The 15,069-nt window shown below is 47.4% G+C and overlaps 1 protein-coding gene across 1 annotated transcript in view; it reads right to left on the bottom strand.

The window, feature by feature from the left end:
* The window catches only part of FGF9 (fibroblast growth factor 9), a 31,235-nt gene extending 18,568 nt beyond the window's left edge, over positions 1 to 12,667 (bottom strand). Inside the window, exons 1-2 of the mRNA XM_064171844.1 lie at positions 11,563 to 12,667; positions 5,165 to 5,268 (exon numbers count right to left, since the gene is read on the bottom strand). Of these exons, the coding sequence (XP_064027914.1) occupies positions 5,165 to 5,268; positions 11,563 to 11,839 (381 nt within the window). The 5' untranslated portion in view covers positions 11,840 to 12,667. The remainder of the gene's footprint in view (positions 1 to 5,164; positions 5,269 to 11,562) is intronic.
* Positions 12,668 to 15,069: the final 2,402 nt, after the last annotated feature.

The following is a 15,069-nucleotide window of genomic DNA, read 5'->3' as shown; positions in this document are numbered from 1 at the left end:
TATACCATCCCCAGCACAACTGGAGACTGTGTCCCCTTGTTCTGTTGCTGGTTGCCTGGGAGAAGAGACCAATCCCCACCTGGCTACAACCTCCCTTCAGGTAGTTGTAGACAGCAACGACATCACCCCTGAGCCTCCTCTTCTCCAGGCTAAACAACCCCAGCTCCCTCAGCCTCCAACGTGGGTGATTCTATGATCACAGCGATCAGTTTTTCTTGAGCAAAGCTGCTCATGGGGAAAGCCTGATGACTCCTTGTAACTTAGCTACCCCAGGAACTGCCCTCTGCCTCTCCACTACTTGTGGTTATTTTTCACACAAGCAGGTGTTAAACCTGCTACTGTAGACATAATCACTCACGAGATTTGACTACTCCCAGCTTAGAAGTCTACGCTTTAACTCAGGGAAATGGCATTTAATTCTCCTTCCAAAAATTGTGCACTACAACTGTTCTGTTTCCAAGCTTACCTTAGCCATGGCCATGTACATGTACACTTATGGACAAATAATCCAGCTTATTAGGAAGAAAAAAAGAAACAAAAATCAACCAGAAGCATATGGAATCACTTTCAATTGGAGGTATTTAACATTAACAGGAAAGGGTGATTGATACTGCAGAGTAATTTATTTATCTATCCTATCATCAAATATCTGTCGTGACCATATACTTGGCCCAAATGCTGTTCCAAACATGCACACCTTCAGCATGTTTTTTTCTTCACCTTGTTTCTGTGCACCTTGACCTACCATTTGAAAGGCTGAATAATTCTCTTCCTTTATTTGCATGAGAACATAGAAGATGTTTTTTAGAACGCTGCAAAGCAAATCCTTACCTACACCAAGCAAATTTTGTTATCTATGATGAAAATGTCCATTTTTTGTTAAAAAGGAAAACAAAAAGTAACCCATCTTTATAGCTGCATAGTCCTTCCAGGACAGCAGAGATCCAAAGGCACAAACCACTGCAGGTGCAGCCCTGCTGGGACAATAAAGAGGCATACTGTCACCTCCTCACACACTAAGTAGGAAATGATGGTTCTTCAAGGGCAGTATTTTCTCTCTCCTTCTCCACTCTCTCCCCAGTAATTTTAGGCACGTTTCCCATCCCAAAAAACACTGGGACAAACAGTGGTTTTTTTTTGAAGGACTGTAATTCATTACCCTGTTACAAGCAGTCTTAACTCTTACTTTCCTGCACGCACACTGTAAGTCTGAAACCCGGTGATGAGAAGCCTCCTTCCCTGGCTCCATATCCGAGCTTCTGGCTTCCTCTGGGGGCACATGTAGTCTCTCTTCCCTCTCCTCTTCTTCCAAGCGTTCCTAGCCCTCTCCCCCTTCCCCAACAACTCCACCGTCTCCCCACCTGCCTTCCTACTCTGCATTTCAGAGCTCTCCCTGTAGCTGAGCTGCCTTTTGCCACCTGCCAAGGACACAAGGAGGAATGGAGACACCAGCATTTCACAGAATCATGGAATGGGTTAGATGGCACCTTTAAAAGTCACCTTGTCCAATCACAGCATCTTTAATTAGATCAAATTGCTCAGAGCTCTGTCTAACCCAACTCTGACTGTTTCCTGGGATATGATTTGTGCAACCTCTCTGAACAACCTGTTTCAGTGTTTCATCACCCTTATCACAAAACAAAATTCTTCCTTATATCTTGTCTGAGAAGAAGAGTGGGCAGGTCCCTGTTCATGGGAGATTAGTGGGGCAGGGGTGCCAGCAGCAAGAAGTAGCATAACTCTCTTCTGCAGGAGAGCCCAGGACAACAAGGGGAGCTAAGGCAAAAGTGTCCCATGGTCTCGTTGTGCTTAAGATAACAGTGCAAATGATGGACACCCTGTGGAATGGGTGCTCATTAGCACTTACCATGTGAGTGCCAAGTGTTCATATTTCTCATAGCAATGGTGCAGGGTAGAATGATGGCGCAGACAACCCATGAAGGCATGAAGGTTCTGGGACTGATCAAAAAGACCTCTCTTACTCCATGGCATGGCACCAAGGAACACAACTAAGATACATTCGCTGACAGTTTTGCCAGAGGCATTGAAAAGAGCTGTTTAGCACTTGGGGATTCCCCTCTTAAGACCCTTTGGATTGTCTGTAGTTTGGATTTTCCCTTCTCTCTAGTGACAAGCACAGTACCTGTTGTTAAATGTGGTGAGTCACAGCTGCAAGGGGAAGGAAAGTAAAGGGAGAGCAGGAATAGAGTGAGACAGAAGGGAAAGCTGCTGTCATTAACCAGACTCCAAGTCATTGCTACAGAGCTACCACTGGCTTCCCAGAAGCGCCACATACACACATCTTCAGCTTTCCCTATCTAAATTTCTGGGATGAGGAGGAACTTGAGAACAGCCACCATGTGTTGTACAATGCAGCCTCAGAGCAGCATGAGAGTCACTGTGGTCTTTTAACCAGAGTTGCAGAAAGAACTGCCCCAGTTCAAGAGCAAGTTGGGAAAAGTTTGTCAGGCAGCTAACCCAGGAGGAAAGCAGCACTTTGAGAGGGCCAAAAGGAATGTGTCTGGATCAAGGTATGCTGAAACTGTCTTTACTGTTGCCTTTCATGAAAATTGGCAGTGATCACCCAACCTGGCTGCTCTGCTTTGCCATATGTCTCATCTCCAGTGGCACCACAAATATGCTGGGAAAAATATTTCTGTGCCAAATATTTCAAACACAAATATAGATGGATAGAAGTCTTTAGGTCACTGATTTGGATCACACCTAATATATTTTTCATGCAGTAATCTGAATATAAACACGATTGTGCCATAGACACAGGGCATCTATTCTGGCAGTGTCAAATGCTGTGGTACTGAACCTGCAGAATCACACCTGCTTAGACTCACGCTGCTGGTGTAGAGTAAATCAGGTATTTTTTAAGTTGTATTCAGTCATAAGTGGGAAACAGTTTTCTACATGCAGAGAACACATTTACAGCTTTGTATTTACTTCATGACAAGGCTGGTGTTATTCCTAGCCCTTAGTGAAGAAATCAAAACAGAGGGATCCATCTCCCACAACAGGCAGGACAACTATTTGGTGCTACAGAGTCAAGTGAAGTGATTGCTCTGCTTAATTCAGGGGGAAAACTTTAATTTGTCTGTCACATGTAAGTCACAAAGCTCACTTCAGCTAAAGTAATCTCTCTCACCAGAAATGCAATTCTGTGCTGGATTGTATCTTGCTTTTGGATCAAACCACAACATTTATTCCCATCAGAGATTAATTCTCAATTGAGTGCAGGTTTTTTTATCAAAATCAAAAGTAAAACTGTCACTTAAAAATGTCCAGCGAGTTCTACAGGAAAATCTGCTCTGAGGCCTGCTTATCTCAGTGTTTCTATGAGAGCTGACAGTTGCTGAAATATAGGCACTAGGATTGCTAGTGTTGACAAGGTTTTAAAGCATCATCACACTGAGTAGCCATTAGAGGTTATATTTCATTGCAAGTAATGTAATTCAATTACCATCACTCTTTAGCACCTCCCATCTCTGGAGGCTGACAATAAGCCATATCATCCATCAGATTTTAACCTGAACTTTGCATGCTAGCCCTACAGATTGCCACTTCTCCATTACAAATGGCTTCATATTTTTAGCATCATTTCTTAGGGAAAAGAGGTTCTCCAATTATATTGTACATCCATCTGCATCCCTGCCTGTCCTTCCTTAGCTTTTCAACTAGTTTCAATTAGGATGCAAAGGCCTTCAAAAAAATAAGCTCCTATCAGTTTTGTGACTAATCAGAGGCAGATAAGAGGGTAAACAGGTCCTAATTGAGAGTGGTGAGCTATGTAATCTCTGCAAACTGACAATCTGGTGGGCATGGACAGTTAACACTGTCTCTTTCTTTATGTAAGAAACTGGGCTGGGGAATTTGTGTTACTGCAGGGACAGAAGGTCAAAAAGACCCATGTCTTAGACTTCCTAGGAAACACAACTCCCTAGGAAAGCAGGCTCCTTTAGAACTGCTGTTTATGGAACAACTATTTTTTCAATGCAGTGAGCTTCATAATTTACAAAGAACTTCTTGTGCATATTTCTTCAGTAAAGAATGCTTTGAGTAATTTACTCTGACAGTCAAATGCATTGCCAGAACAAAATACAAACTTCACAGAAAAGTAGTGTAATGTCTGGTTTCCCAAGTCAATGCATTTAAATGCTATCAATAATCACATTTTCTTTTTCCAAGTATCTGAAATACAGAGTAACTGATTCACAATGTTTATCTGTTTTAAACATTACTCTTAGTGATGATTATCAGCATTACTGATTCGCTTTACTGTTGTTGTTTTGCCTTTTTGATGCCTAACTGAACCATAAAAGTAATCAGCTATCTCATTCATCAGCTTCACAGACATGGTGACTTATGACAACTTCTCATCAGCAACTTGTTTACATATGTCACTGCATCCAGTTCCTTTCTCTCTTCCTCTCCATCCTTGCAATTGTTTCACCTTCTTTATTGCATTTATGCTAAATCCCTTTTCTCTGGCATTTCCCATTCATTGGTTCTCACCATTTCTGCATTTCTCCTTCTCCCATGACCATATATTCTCCATTCCATGGCCATATATTCTCTCATTTTATCAAGTCTTTCTTCTGCCTCCCACATAAACTGTTGTGATCTGTACCTTCTGTCTTCCTACATATACAAACACACACAAATTTAGGACAAGACTGCCAAGCCTCTTGCCCTCATTCCTGCACCTTCTATAACCTTTATCCACTCCTGTGTCTCATTTTCTCATCCACATATGTTATCCTTCACCTTCCCATCTACTTTCTTTTTTCCAATTCCTGGAAAGCTCTCTGCCTACCCAGAGAAGACAATGGCTTTATCTCAGTTTAGGTCCCTATAGAAAGGACATATTTACAAATCTTACAAAACAACCTTTAGTCTTCAACAACCTGTTCCAACCATCAATATCCATTGCTTGTATCTAAGTTGTTGTCCATCCGCATTATTACTCATTCTTGATTATGTAAACCTTTTCCCTCTCCCACTTACAGGGTCTTGTTTCAAATTGCAATGCAAGATCTTTAGAGTAGAAACAGTGCTTGTACAGCAACTAGTCCAATGAGTGCTTGTGGAAGCTAACAAATATTTTTTCCCCACAAAAGGCAAGGACCATGACTGCCCAAGGCTATCCAGAACTTACCGAGCCATACAGTTCCCCTTTCTCGTTCATTCCAAGGTAGAGTCCACTGTCAACTCCTCGAATGCTGACCAAGCCCACTGCTATACTGATAAATTCCAGTATACCTATAAAAAGCAAGGGGAAAAAACAAACAATGTAGATATTGTTTCAGTCGAAAGGTTTTTTTGTATGTATATGACTGATCCCTGAGCAACTGACAGCTGTTTTTAAAGGGATTTTCCCATTTTCCCAATACCAGTTTGAGGGAACAAACTGATATATCTTAAAGTACAATACTTGAAGAGTGAAGTCCTTTGATTCTCTGCTAGAATGACGCACTGCAAATGGCACTAATGTATCAATTTAAAAGATAACCTTCAGTCTTTCTCATAATTTCTAACCACAGTTCTAAAGCTCAGTCATAGTTCTATTTGCAAAATAAATAATACAAAGAAAACAAAAAAGAACAACAATTTTATATTACCAAAAATGTCAATATTAAAGAATCTATGAAATTAATTAGTCCTGCAAAATAAATTCTGGGGAAAAAAATACACTTGAAGCAGAATTGTGACATTAAAATGTTATACATGGAACCAAAAGATCTACTTCCCAGCATCAATGAATCAGGAATATGCGGAAAGATTTATTCACAATATGATCTTCCAGAGGCTTGAGAAATAAAAATCTTTAGTATACTACAGAGTTCCACACACTTCTGTCAAGATGTTAACCATTCTCTCTGGTGTGCTATTTTTCACTCATCTCAAATTTGAAAATTAAAATATTCTCAACTGAAGTAATAGTGCATAAATTACAAAGTCTTCCTGTGCACATAACAGCAAACTCAGACAGATATCTCAACATTACTTCTACCCCTCTTCTAGCTTCTCAGTCCCCAGGTTCAGCATCAATGTGCACAGTAGAGCAAGTATCTGTATCAAATATCAGCTCATCTGGTTCTGAGGGTTTGGGGTTTCTTTGGCAGACTTTAAAGCTTACTGGAAACTATATTTACATGAAATAATAAAATAACATTCTAGTAGTATGTGTTGAGCCTCATGTGGCCAATAAAAAAGCACTTTCATGGATTTTTGATCAATTAATCTGGCATCTTACAAAAATACTTGTGCACTAATCAATAACAGGCATGAATCACATAAATCTGACATAGCACATGTTGAAGCCAATAAGAATAATTTATAGCCAAGCTAATGTAAAGACAAAAAGTATTCCCTGTAAAGGATTATTTATCATTACCTTATATATTATTCAATGCTACAAACACCATAGTCTTATTGCTTTGCTAACCCTGTTTTAAGGTGTGGCCACCTTAAATTATTCTCTACCTATGTACAAATAAGAAATACTGGGAGGAAATATTTAGTAAACATGGTGGGTTTTTTCTTTCTGAAAAAAACAAGGAAAGTGACAGCATGCTACTTGTCTGGCACATGTGGTATCTCAGATACAATTGATCCATTGAAACAAACTAAACGTTTCCATTATATCTGGACACGTAATACTTCCAGATTTCTTACTAAGGCTTTTTCTGTAAAGCTTTTACCAAACTATCATATTACCTGACACATATTACCAAGCAATTTTAACTGAGCTTAAATCTTACACTGAAGTGTGTATTATACCATACTACAGCTTAGTTAGTAAGTCTGGCATCTTTCACATCAGCATAAATGTAGACTTTAATTGCTGTCCTCATTTCAAATATTTGGGTGCTGTGTCAGAAGAACAAAAAAGCACTGTCACATCCTACTGGAGCGCCTAAGATTAATTTAAGGTATTTGGCAAAGAACAGTTACATATTTGAGATGAGAATAGAGATTTCTTCATTTGAAATATTCAAAAGTCTATTCACAACAAAGTTTATGTGCCATGCTGTTAAGATTTTTAAAAGATTGTCTGAGGCCAAGCATGGAGGCTTACACAAGTCTTGTCAGTTTATGGATTAAATTATTTGGCCCAACAGTCCTGTGAATATTTTTGCTGTATAGTTTCTGCAACATACAGATAGCACCTGAACCAGATACTAAAATATATATTCTTCTTCAGAATGAGGCTGGACCAAATGAAAATCAGGACAGCTCCAAAATTTAAAAGCAAAGGTCCTATTTATAGCTAAAAATGAGGAAGAGAAGAAGAGAGGAAGTAACTGCCTCAGTACATGGGATGCCGGATATCTTCTTGTCACACACTGAGCGTTTTCTTCAACAAGGATCCACTTCTCCACAAAGAGATTAGGAAGAAAGTTTTGGGGAAAGTTATTCCCTACATGCTCACATCAGCCTTTCATGCACCTTACTCCACATGATCCAAATTTGACCATGCTAAACGGCAGCAGGACACCAGCCTGAGTGTGAAGGCTGGTCCTGCACTCCTGCCAAGCTCACAGGAGAGAAATGGTCCTTCACACAACCCAAAATGTTAACTTTCACCTAGACTAGCTCTAGTGAAAAACGGGCCTATATAAACTATGTCTTTAAGCAATGAACATCTCTGCAACTCCGCATCTTTTTGTTGTGTTCTGCCCTTTGCATATTTTTGTCTTTGCCTATCTAGGCTTTCTTTGTATTGCCGGACTGCAGCAGTTTAGCTTCCACTTAGCACCCTAACACACCATCAATGAATAAACAAGCATCTCTGCTAGCAGCTTCCTCGTTTGACTGCCCAGGGAAGCAGTGGGAAGCAGAGGACCTGCGGGCACGGTGCAGGTCGCTGAAGCTGTGCTGCCTTGTACTTAGCAAGTCATCATTCACCCAGGTAAGAACCGAGGGCCAAGGAAAGCAGAGGCCCTCGTGGCCAAGAAGAAGCCGGAAGGTCAGCCCGGTCATGGGGCGAGGGCAGGGGCTTCCCCTACGCTCTCTGGCCCCCGACGCCTCCCGCCCGCCGGCCGAGGCTGCGGCGCTGGGCTGAACCGAGAGTTCCGCCGGGATGCGTCCCGTCTGTCGCAGCTGTCACCGCTCCGCCCGCTCCCCGACATGATGCCAATTAAGAGACTGGAGCGCAGACAGCCGTAGCCCCTCAGGAGGCAGCAGGGCCCTGCTTCAGTTTCAGACTCTCATAGCACCCTTGCCCCCCACGCCAGCCGCCTCGCGTGCCCTCCCCTCCGCGACGCACAATAGCGGAGGAAACTGCAGAGGCTGCTCGGGGCCTTTCCCTCCCCCTAAGGCCTGGGCCCCAGGTTTCCACTCCCGGGCCCAGAGTCCCCCCGCATGCATCATCTCCCCGCTCCCCCTCCCCAACCCTCCCAGTCCGCCGGCTCCCCCCGGAGACAGCACGAGAGCGGCGGCCCCGGCCCCCTACATCCAGCAGCAGGAAGAGCTTGCGGCCCTTAGGGCCCCCTCTGCCAGAACTGGCTTCCGTGCCCCCCCTCCCCGCGCCGGCGCTGAGCCCGACTCGGCAGCCCGAGAGCTGGAGCGGGCAGGGCGAGGTGGGGAGGCGAGAGGGCGGGCGACTGCGCGGCTCCCGCAGATGATGAACGCAGCGGTTCCTTGTAGCAGCAGGTCCCGGGGAGCGGAGGTCACCTGCTGACAAGCTTTTTTTCCCCCCTTTTCCTGCATGCTCCTATTTTTTTAATGCTGTGCATGCAGTACTTGTGCTGACGCACAGAGACACGCCTCTCCGCTGTTACAGAGTTCCTGAATTTACAATGACTCCACTGCCTAGCAAATGCCTTAAAGAGACTGCATTTAAAAAAAAAAATCTTTTGTGACCCAGGAGGGATAAGGCTTGGATCACCTGAGATCGCATTGCGGGTGGCGGGGGGATGGGACGGGACAGGAGAGGACACTAAGCGGGGTTCTCCCGGGGAGCTTTTCTTTTAGAGATGGACATCTTGCTGCAGGAATTGCGAAATGCCAGGGCTCCCAGAACCGGGCGAGTATAGACACACAATATGGCTCGGTTTATTGTACGCAATAGGCACACATCCAACATAGCATCACAAAAGAATTACTCTTATCTGATGTTTCTCCAGAGGTGTGTACGGGGAGGGGGATTCCCACAGGGCACAGCCCAGAGAGGTCTACGCGCAGCTCCCGATGTTTTCTTTGTCCTGATTCCTGAAGGAAAACTTCCATCTGACTTCCCCCCGCGTAAACACACACACGCGTAGGTTTCCCTCACACGCGCAGAGGAGACACAAGTTAGTCTGCTCTCCCCTGGGCAGCTCTCAACTTGGGATGCACACCTTCCCAGGATCATCAGAAGGCTTTACAACCACCAAATATCAAACAGCATTCGGTGACCTCCCGGCAAACGCAGCAATGTCATGGCACCGATACAAAAGCACCGATATCGCTTCCCCTCCCCCATATAAAGCCGGAGACCCCAACGCATCCCATGGCGTTGGGGCTGTATCCAGTCTGCCCGACTCCGAACCGAACAGGAACATCACGGGCGCACTCCATGGGAGAAGAGTAATCACATGAGTGCATCCTGGGGATGATAGGGCCATCAAATCGAGAAGAAAAACATGAATCTATTTAAAGCCAAGGCGCTGCTAGGGCTGGAAGAACTGCTCCTCGGAATCGTCAGGCTTCCTACAACTGCGGCTGAAAAGCCATTTTTAAAAATAGACACCCCTTATAATGTGGTCACCACCACCTTGCTAAGGGAGCAGCTGGCGGCCCTCCTCCGGGGCGGCGGGGCCCCGCGGGTGCCGACCCCCCGCAGCCTTGGCTGCCGGTGCGCGCAGCGGTGCGGCCGCTCTACACCTGCTACCGGCCCTGCAGCCGCCGCCCCCCGTCGGCGCCGCACCGCACCCGCTGGCCCCGCACCGCGCCCCGCCCCCTGTCCCGGCTTCGCACCGCGCCCGCTTCTCTGTGTCAGCACCCGCAGTGGGCAGGGGGAAACCTGCGGCTGCGGTTCAGCAGCCAGGCACGGCGCCTGCCTTGTGTCAAGAATACTCAGATGCTCAGTTCTTCTATTCGCTGCCCTGCGCGGCTGCCTAACACACTTCCCGCACTTTTTCTCGCCAGCGAGCGTGGATGATGCGCCCCTGGGAGTGCCGCGACGCTCCCTCCCCCCGCTCCGCTCAACTACCCCTCGGGGCGGGCGGCGTGGGAGGGAGGCAGAGCTGAAAGCAGCGTGAGAGTGTCAGGAGCAGCGGCTGGCGGAGGATGGAGCATAAACCTGCGCCCATCCGAGCCTCAGTTCTCTCCCTTATCCCTCTCGCCCTTTCCCTTCTGCGCCCTTTAGAGATCATCTTCTACCACACTAGTATTATTTAAACAGCTTCATAAAGCAATAAAATACAGTTTAGGTACCGTTCAACATCTCGCATTAAAATACAGAGAAAGGGGGGGAAAACACCACAGGACTCTGTTTTTACAACCGAGTTTAAGTGCTGTCAGGTTGGTTCACTCTCAAGGTAACTCCTTCCAATAGCTGGGAGCGTAGCGAGCTAACCTGGCATTATTTTCCTCACCCCTCCTTAAGAAACCAAAGAATCAGCTCATCAAGGCTGTTTTAGTTACTTTCGTACATTCAGTCTGCCGCGCCTTTAGCAGCCTTCTTGGCAGCCAAGAAGCTCCAGGCCCACTTGACTCGCGTGTGCGTGCGTGCATGTGTTCGGGCACAGGCTCGTCAGAGTGGCCGAAGCCATGGTCCCCCCAGCGCCCGCTGCTGAGTCACAAACAGCGTCCCCTGGAAAGGAAATCCAGGGAACGCTCTTTCAAATTCGCTGCCAGCTCGACACGCCACATAGCTCGGGGAAGGCAGGGTTTGGTGCCGGCTTCCCGGCGGGGTTACGGGTGAACACGGACCCCACGGCTGCGCTCCCTCCTCCCCGGGGCGCCGGGCATCGGCGGTGCCCCACAGTGCCCCGCGGCTTGGGCATACGGCGATCCCTGCTGCGGGTATTGGCCTGCTGCCGGCGAGTCCCCGCCGAGAGGCGAGATGGGCTGGGTTTGCGATGCAGGCAGTTACTAGGGCAGGTAATTGCCAGAGAAAACGAAAGAAAACCCCTGGTTAATTTGCGTACAGGACGACAGCCACTCCCTTCAGGAAACTCGGTGAATTTTAAATTGTGGTAGTTAATGATTAAAAACCCTTCAAACTCGCCAAATTAAATCAGTCAACAGCAACGTCTTGAGCAAAAATTCCACCACCACTACCACCACGTCCCAGAACGCGTCCGCTCTTAAGCAGAACTTGGGGCTACACAAACAGAACACCCGGCGACTTCGGCGAAGGCTCCTGCTCCGCTGCGGTGGTGCCGCTTGTGTACATCTGCAATCCCAGCCACATTAATTTTTGCCCTCAGCAGATCAGCCATCGGCACAAACCCCTCTCCCCGCCCGCTTCGCACCCCCCCGACCCCCCTCCCTCGACCCCCCCGCCCGCAGTTCTGCCCCATTATTTCATCACATGACCACTAAAGGGTTAAGGATAATACCTACCAAATCTGCTGTGGTCTTGCCTGGTTCCCTGGATAGTACCATTGGGGAAGATTTCTAAATGAAATCCAGTCCTGCAGTATAGCTGCCTCCGCCTGAGGATCCCTTTTAAATGGTCCAAGTCCGTGACCGCAGGCCCCCTGGGTAGCCCACCTGCCTCAGACTGACCCAGGTGGTCACTTAACAAAACCGGACTATCCACCGGCAAAACGGGCACACTCCCAAAGGGTACTGCATCCTGCACACCGAAATAGTTCCCAACTTCACCTAAGGGAGCCATCAGAAGATTCTGCTTTTAGAGAATAAGAATAAACAATAATGATGGTGCCAAACCCAGGAGATATAAGATTAGGTATATTCCACTCCTCTCCCCTCCCTAGCGCAGTTACAGAGAAAATGTTCTTTCTTCAATCCATTAAATGCATAAATAAAAGTAATATTCTGTTTTGACTGGTACAGGTTCAAGGTCAAACCAGTTAGTCTAAGAAACCACCACTTTATACTCACACACTGACATATTTATAAACATATAGATGTGTATATCTATATAAATGCATATATCCCCAGCTCTTAGCAAGCAATATGGTCTTCAGCCCATCCAACTGTAATAAGAAAAAAAATCCGTAGTTTCTCCATTTGGTTTAAGATAAGAATGACCATAGCAACTTAAATACCTAGGCGTTATAGGGATTTTTTTTTTTAAGATGCACAGGCTACGTCAGGATTTATGGATTCTGACTCCAGAAAGGCATGCGCTGTTTTTACTCTATAACAGACTGCATACATCAGCATGAATCCTGCAAAGGGGGAGGGGGGGAATCTCACGTTGTTGGCTGAGATAAATCCCAAAAAAAAAGGCAAAAGAAAAAGAAAAAGAAAAAACTTTTGACGTCCAAATCTATTATCCAGAATTCTCAGGAGGCTCAGCAGATGTCCGCTGGTTTAGGATTATTGACGATCCACAAGCAAAGCAGCAACATGCAAGTGCTTGTGTCTTTCTTGGCAGGCTCGAAACAGGTGTTGCTTCTGCAGGGCTCCCTGTGAAATGTTGTACTCCAGCACCGAGCTGCAGCTCTTGACTGTGGATCTCCATCCAGCACGCAGAGTGGCGCAGGAAGAGGCATTGGGCTGGGTTTAAGGTAGTCCTGATTGCTGCTGGAAGGATTCTCCGAGGTCCTAGCGCTCAGCCCTACCTGCTGCAATACAGAGCCGCTTCCAGCGCCAGGCACGGCGCGGAGCGGCTCTTACTGCTCTGCGGCAGCGCGCCGCACGCAGGCAAATAAATAAATAAGTGGGCGAAACTTTGGGGGAGGAAAAAAACGGCGCGATGCTAAATATACCGGGCCCGCCCGCTGCGGGGAGCGGGCTGCTCGGGAGATGCCCGCATAGCCCGAGTCCCTCCTGACATTGGCGGGGGGAGCGGGGCAGGCAGCGCTTAGCCAGCGGAGCGGAGCCCGGCCTCGCCTCTCTGCCCCGCCGCAGGAGGCGGAGGCGCGGCCGCTCCTCAGCGCTGCCCCGGCCCCAGCCCTGGCCACGGCCCACGGCCGGCCCGCGCCTCAGGTAACCGGGCTGCCGCTGTCTCAAATGGGGCTGAAACCCAGCTCTGAAAGGCAAACCGGTGCGGTCGCGGGAAGTTTAGGAGCTGAAGGGGGTCGTTATCTCCCACGTCGCGGTTTTTTTCCGTCTCCACTCCGGCCTCCCACCTCGGCAGCCAGCAGCCTCTTGTTCTGCCCTTGTGCTGCCGAAGGCGGCCGGGACGCAGCCGAGTGCCGAGGGGGCAGTTTCGGGGATGCTGTCGCAGGAGCGGGCAGCGCCAGGGTTCCGCCACTGCCTCCCTCCCGCCCAGGGTGCTCCGGGGGCGAGCCGCAGCTTCCCGCGCCCAGGCTCGGCCCAAGTTTTTAAGAGTGCGGTGGAGGGAAGGGAGAGGCGGGCAGGAGGTGGCATGAGAGGAGGCGGGGGTGCTGATGCTAAGTACGTTCTGCCCCTCCGTCAAATAATAAAGAAGTTATTTTGAAACACCAGGAGAGACCCGGAGAGAGAAGAGAGGATTTCTGTTTATTCTTACGGTGCCGATCACTAGTGTTACTGTGCCTTTTCCGCGCTCCAATAGCTGCATTAATCAGCAAAGACACAGAGGGGTCTCCTGCCTTTGCAGAAAGGTTGCTTGGGCAAGGACCGGGGACGGTGCAGGGGGTTTCATGAGGGAGACAACGGCTCGGACAGCCCCTTGAATTGAGTGCAAAACCTGAAGGGAGGACAGTTGGGGAGGGTTGTGGGGAGAAACGGGGAGAAAAAGAGAGGAAACATAATATCTTGGGGGCTGGGTAAGAGATTGCATGGTGTGAATGATGATGTGCATCGCTGAGGTAGCGGGGCCCGGGAAGGTCACTGGTGGAGGCTGGAAAAAGCCCCGGAGAAGGAGAATTTTGCAAGCGGATTAGTTAAGAATGATCGACTCTGCATGCCCTCCTGCTCCGTGGGCATGCGGTGGAGCGGGTGGCTCTTCTTGCCTTCCCCACCACAAAAGCCAGCAGCCCAGGCTCTGACTGGTGCAGCCTTTCTGCATCCCCTCCACTTCCCAATGTGACTTAACACTTGAAAGGAGGGAAAGAAGCTTTTAGTTTCCACGTCCAGTAGGGAAACTGCAGCAGGGAAAGGCTGTGTCCTGAATCCCCATGGACTTTCAGAGAGATGACATACTCCACACCAGTGGCGCATGAGCCACTTTCCCTCCCCTTCATTTGACTCCATTGGTCTTTATTACTATTTGAAGGACGGGATGCAGAGCATCAGAACAGGATCTCATTGCACTAGTTCTGGGAAAAAAAAAAAAAAAAGAGAGAGAGAGAGAAGAAGAAAAAAGAAACAGCTGCTGCACGTCAGTCCATGCATTTCAACGTGCAAGCACAGACGAGCCCCCCAAAGCAGGAAAATCAGTGCTCTCTGGTAAACAGTTCCATGGCATTTACACTCTATATCAGGTTTAAGGATATGCTCACACATACATGCTAGTTGTATCAGTGGGAACAACTGCAGAATGACTTGAGAAAAACTGCAGAACTCACCATGTAAAAAAATCATTATTCTTTATCTACTGGATCATGAGAGTACCCAGAGGCCCCACTCAGGGCTCACAGTCCCATTGTGTCAGATACTGTAGACATATGTAATAAGAGAGATGGTCTATGCCCAAAGAGCTTATGATCTTAACCCATGATGAAAGACAACAGGTGTATACTACAGACCCAGGGGGGGAAGGATAAGGGAAAAGTAGCCTTGAGAATAAAAAGCAACACGCTTGGCCAATGACAAGTGTTCGGTGTCAGAAGGAAGTTTTAAGGAGATTTGAAAGTGAACAATGACGGGGCTTTATGCCTATTAATGGGAAGGCTTTACCATGTGTAATGGCTAACTTGGAAGACAATATAAACTTGCTTGTTAGGAAATTAGACTGCTGAAAAGTGAAGGTTTGTGCCACTGGCAAAGCAGAGGGAATACTGCAGTGTGACT

Source organism: Pogoniulus pusillus, chromosome 3 (genome assembly GCF_015220805.1).
Source record: "Pogoniulus pusillus isolate bPogPus1 chromosome 3, bPogPus1.pri, whole genome shotgun sequence".
Taxonomy (NCBI): Eukaryota; Metazoa; Chordata; class Aves; order Piciformes; family Lybiidae; genus Pogoniulus; species Pogoniulus pusillus.
Note: the sequence above shows the minus strand (reverse complement) of the source record. Positions and strands in the feature narration are given on the sequence as shown.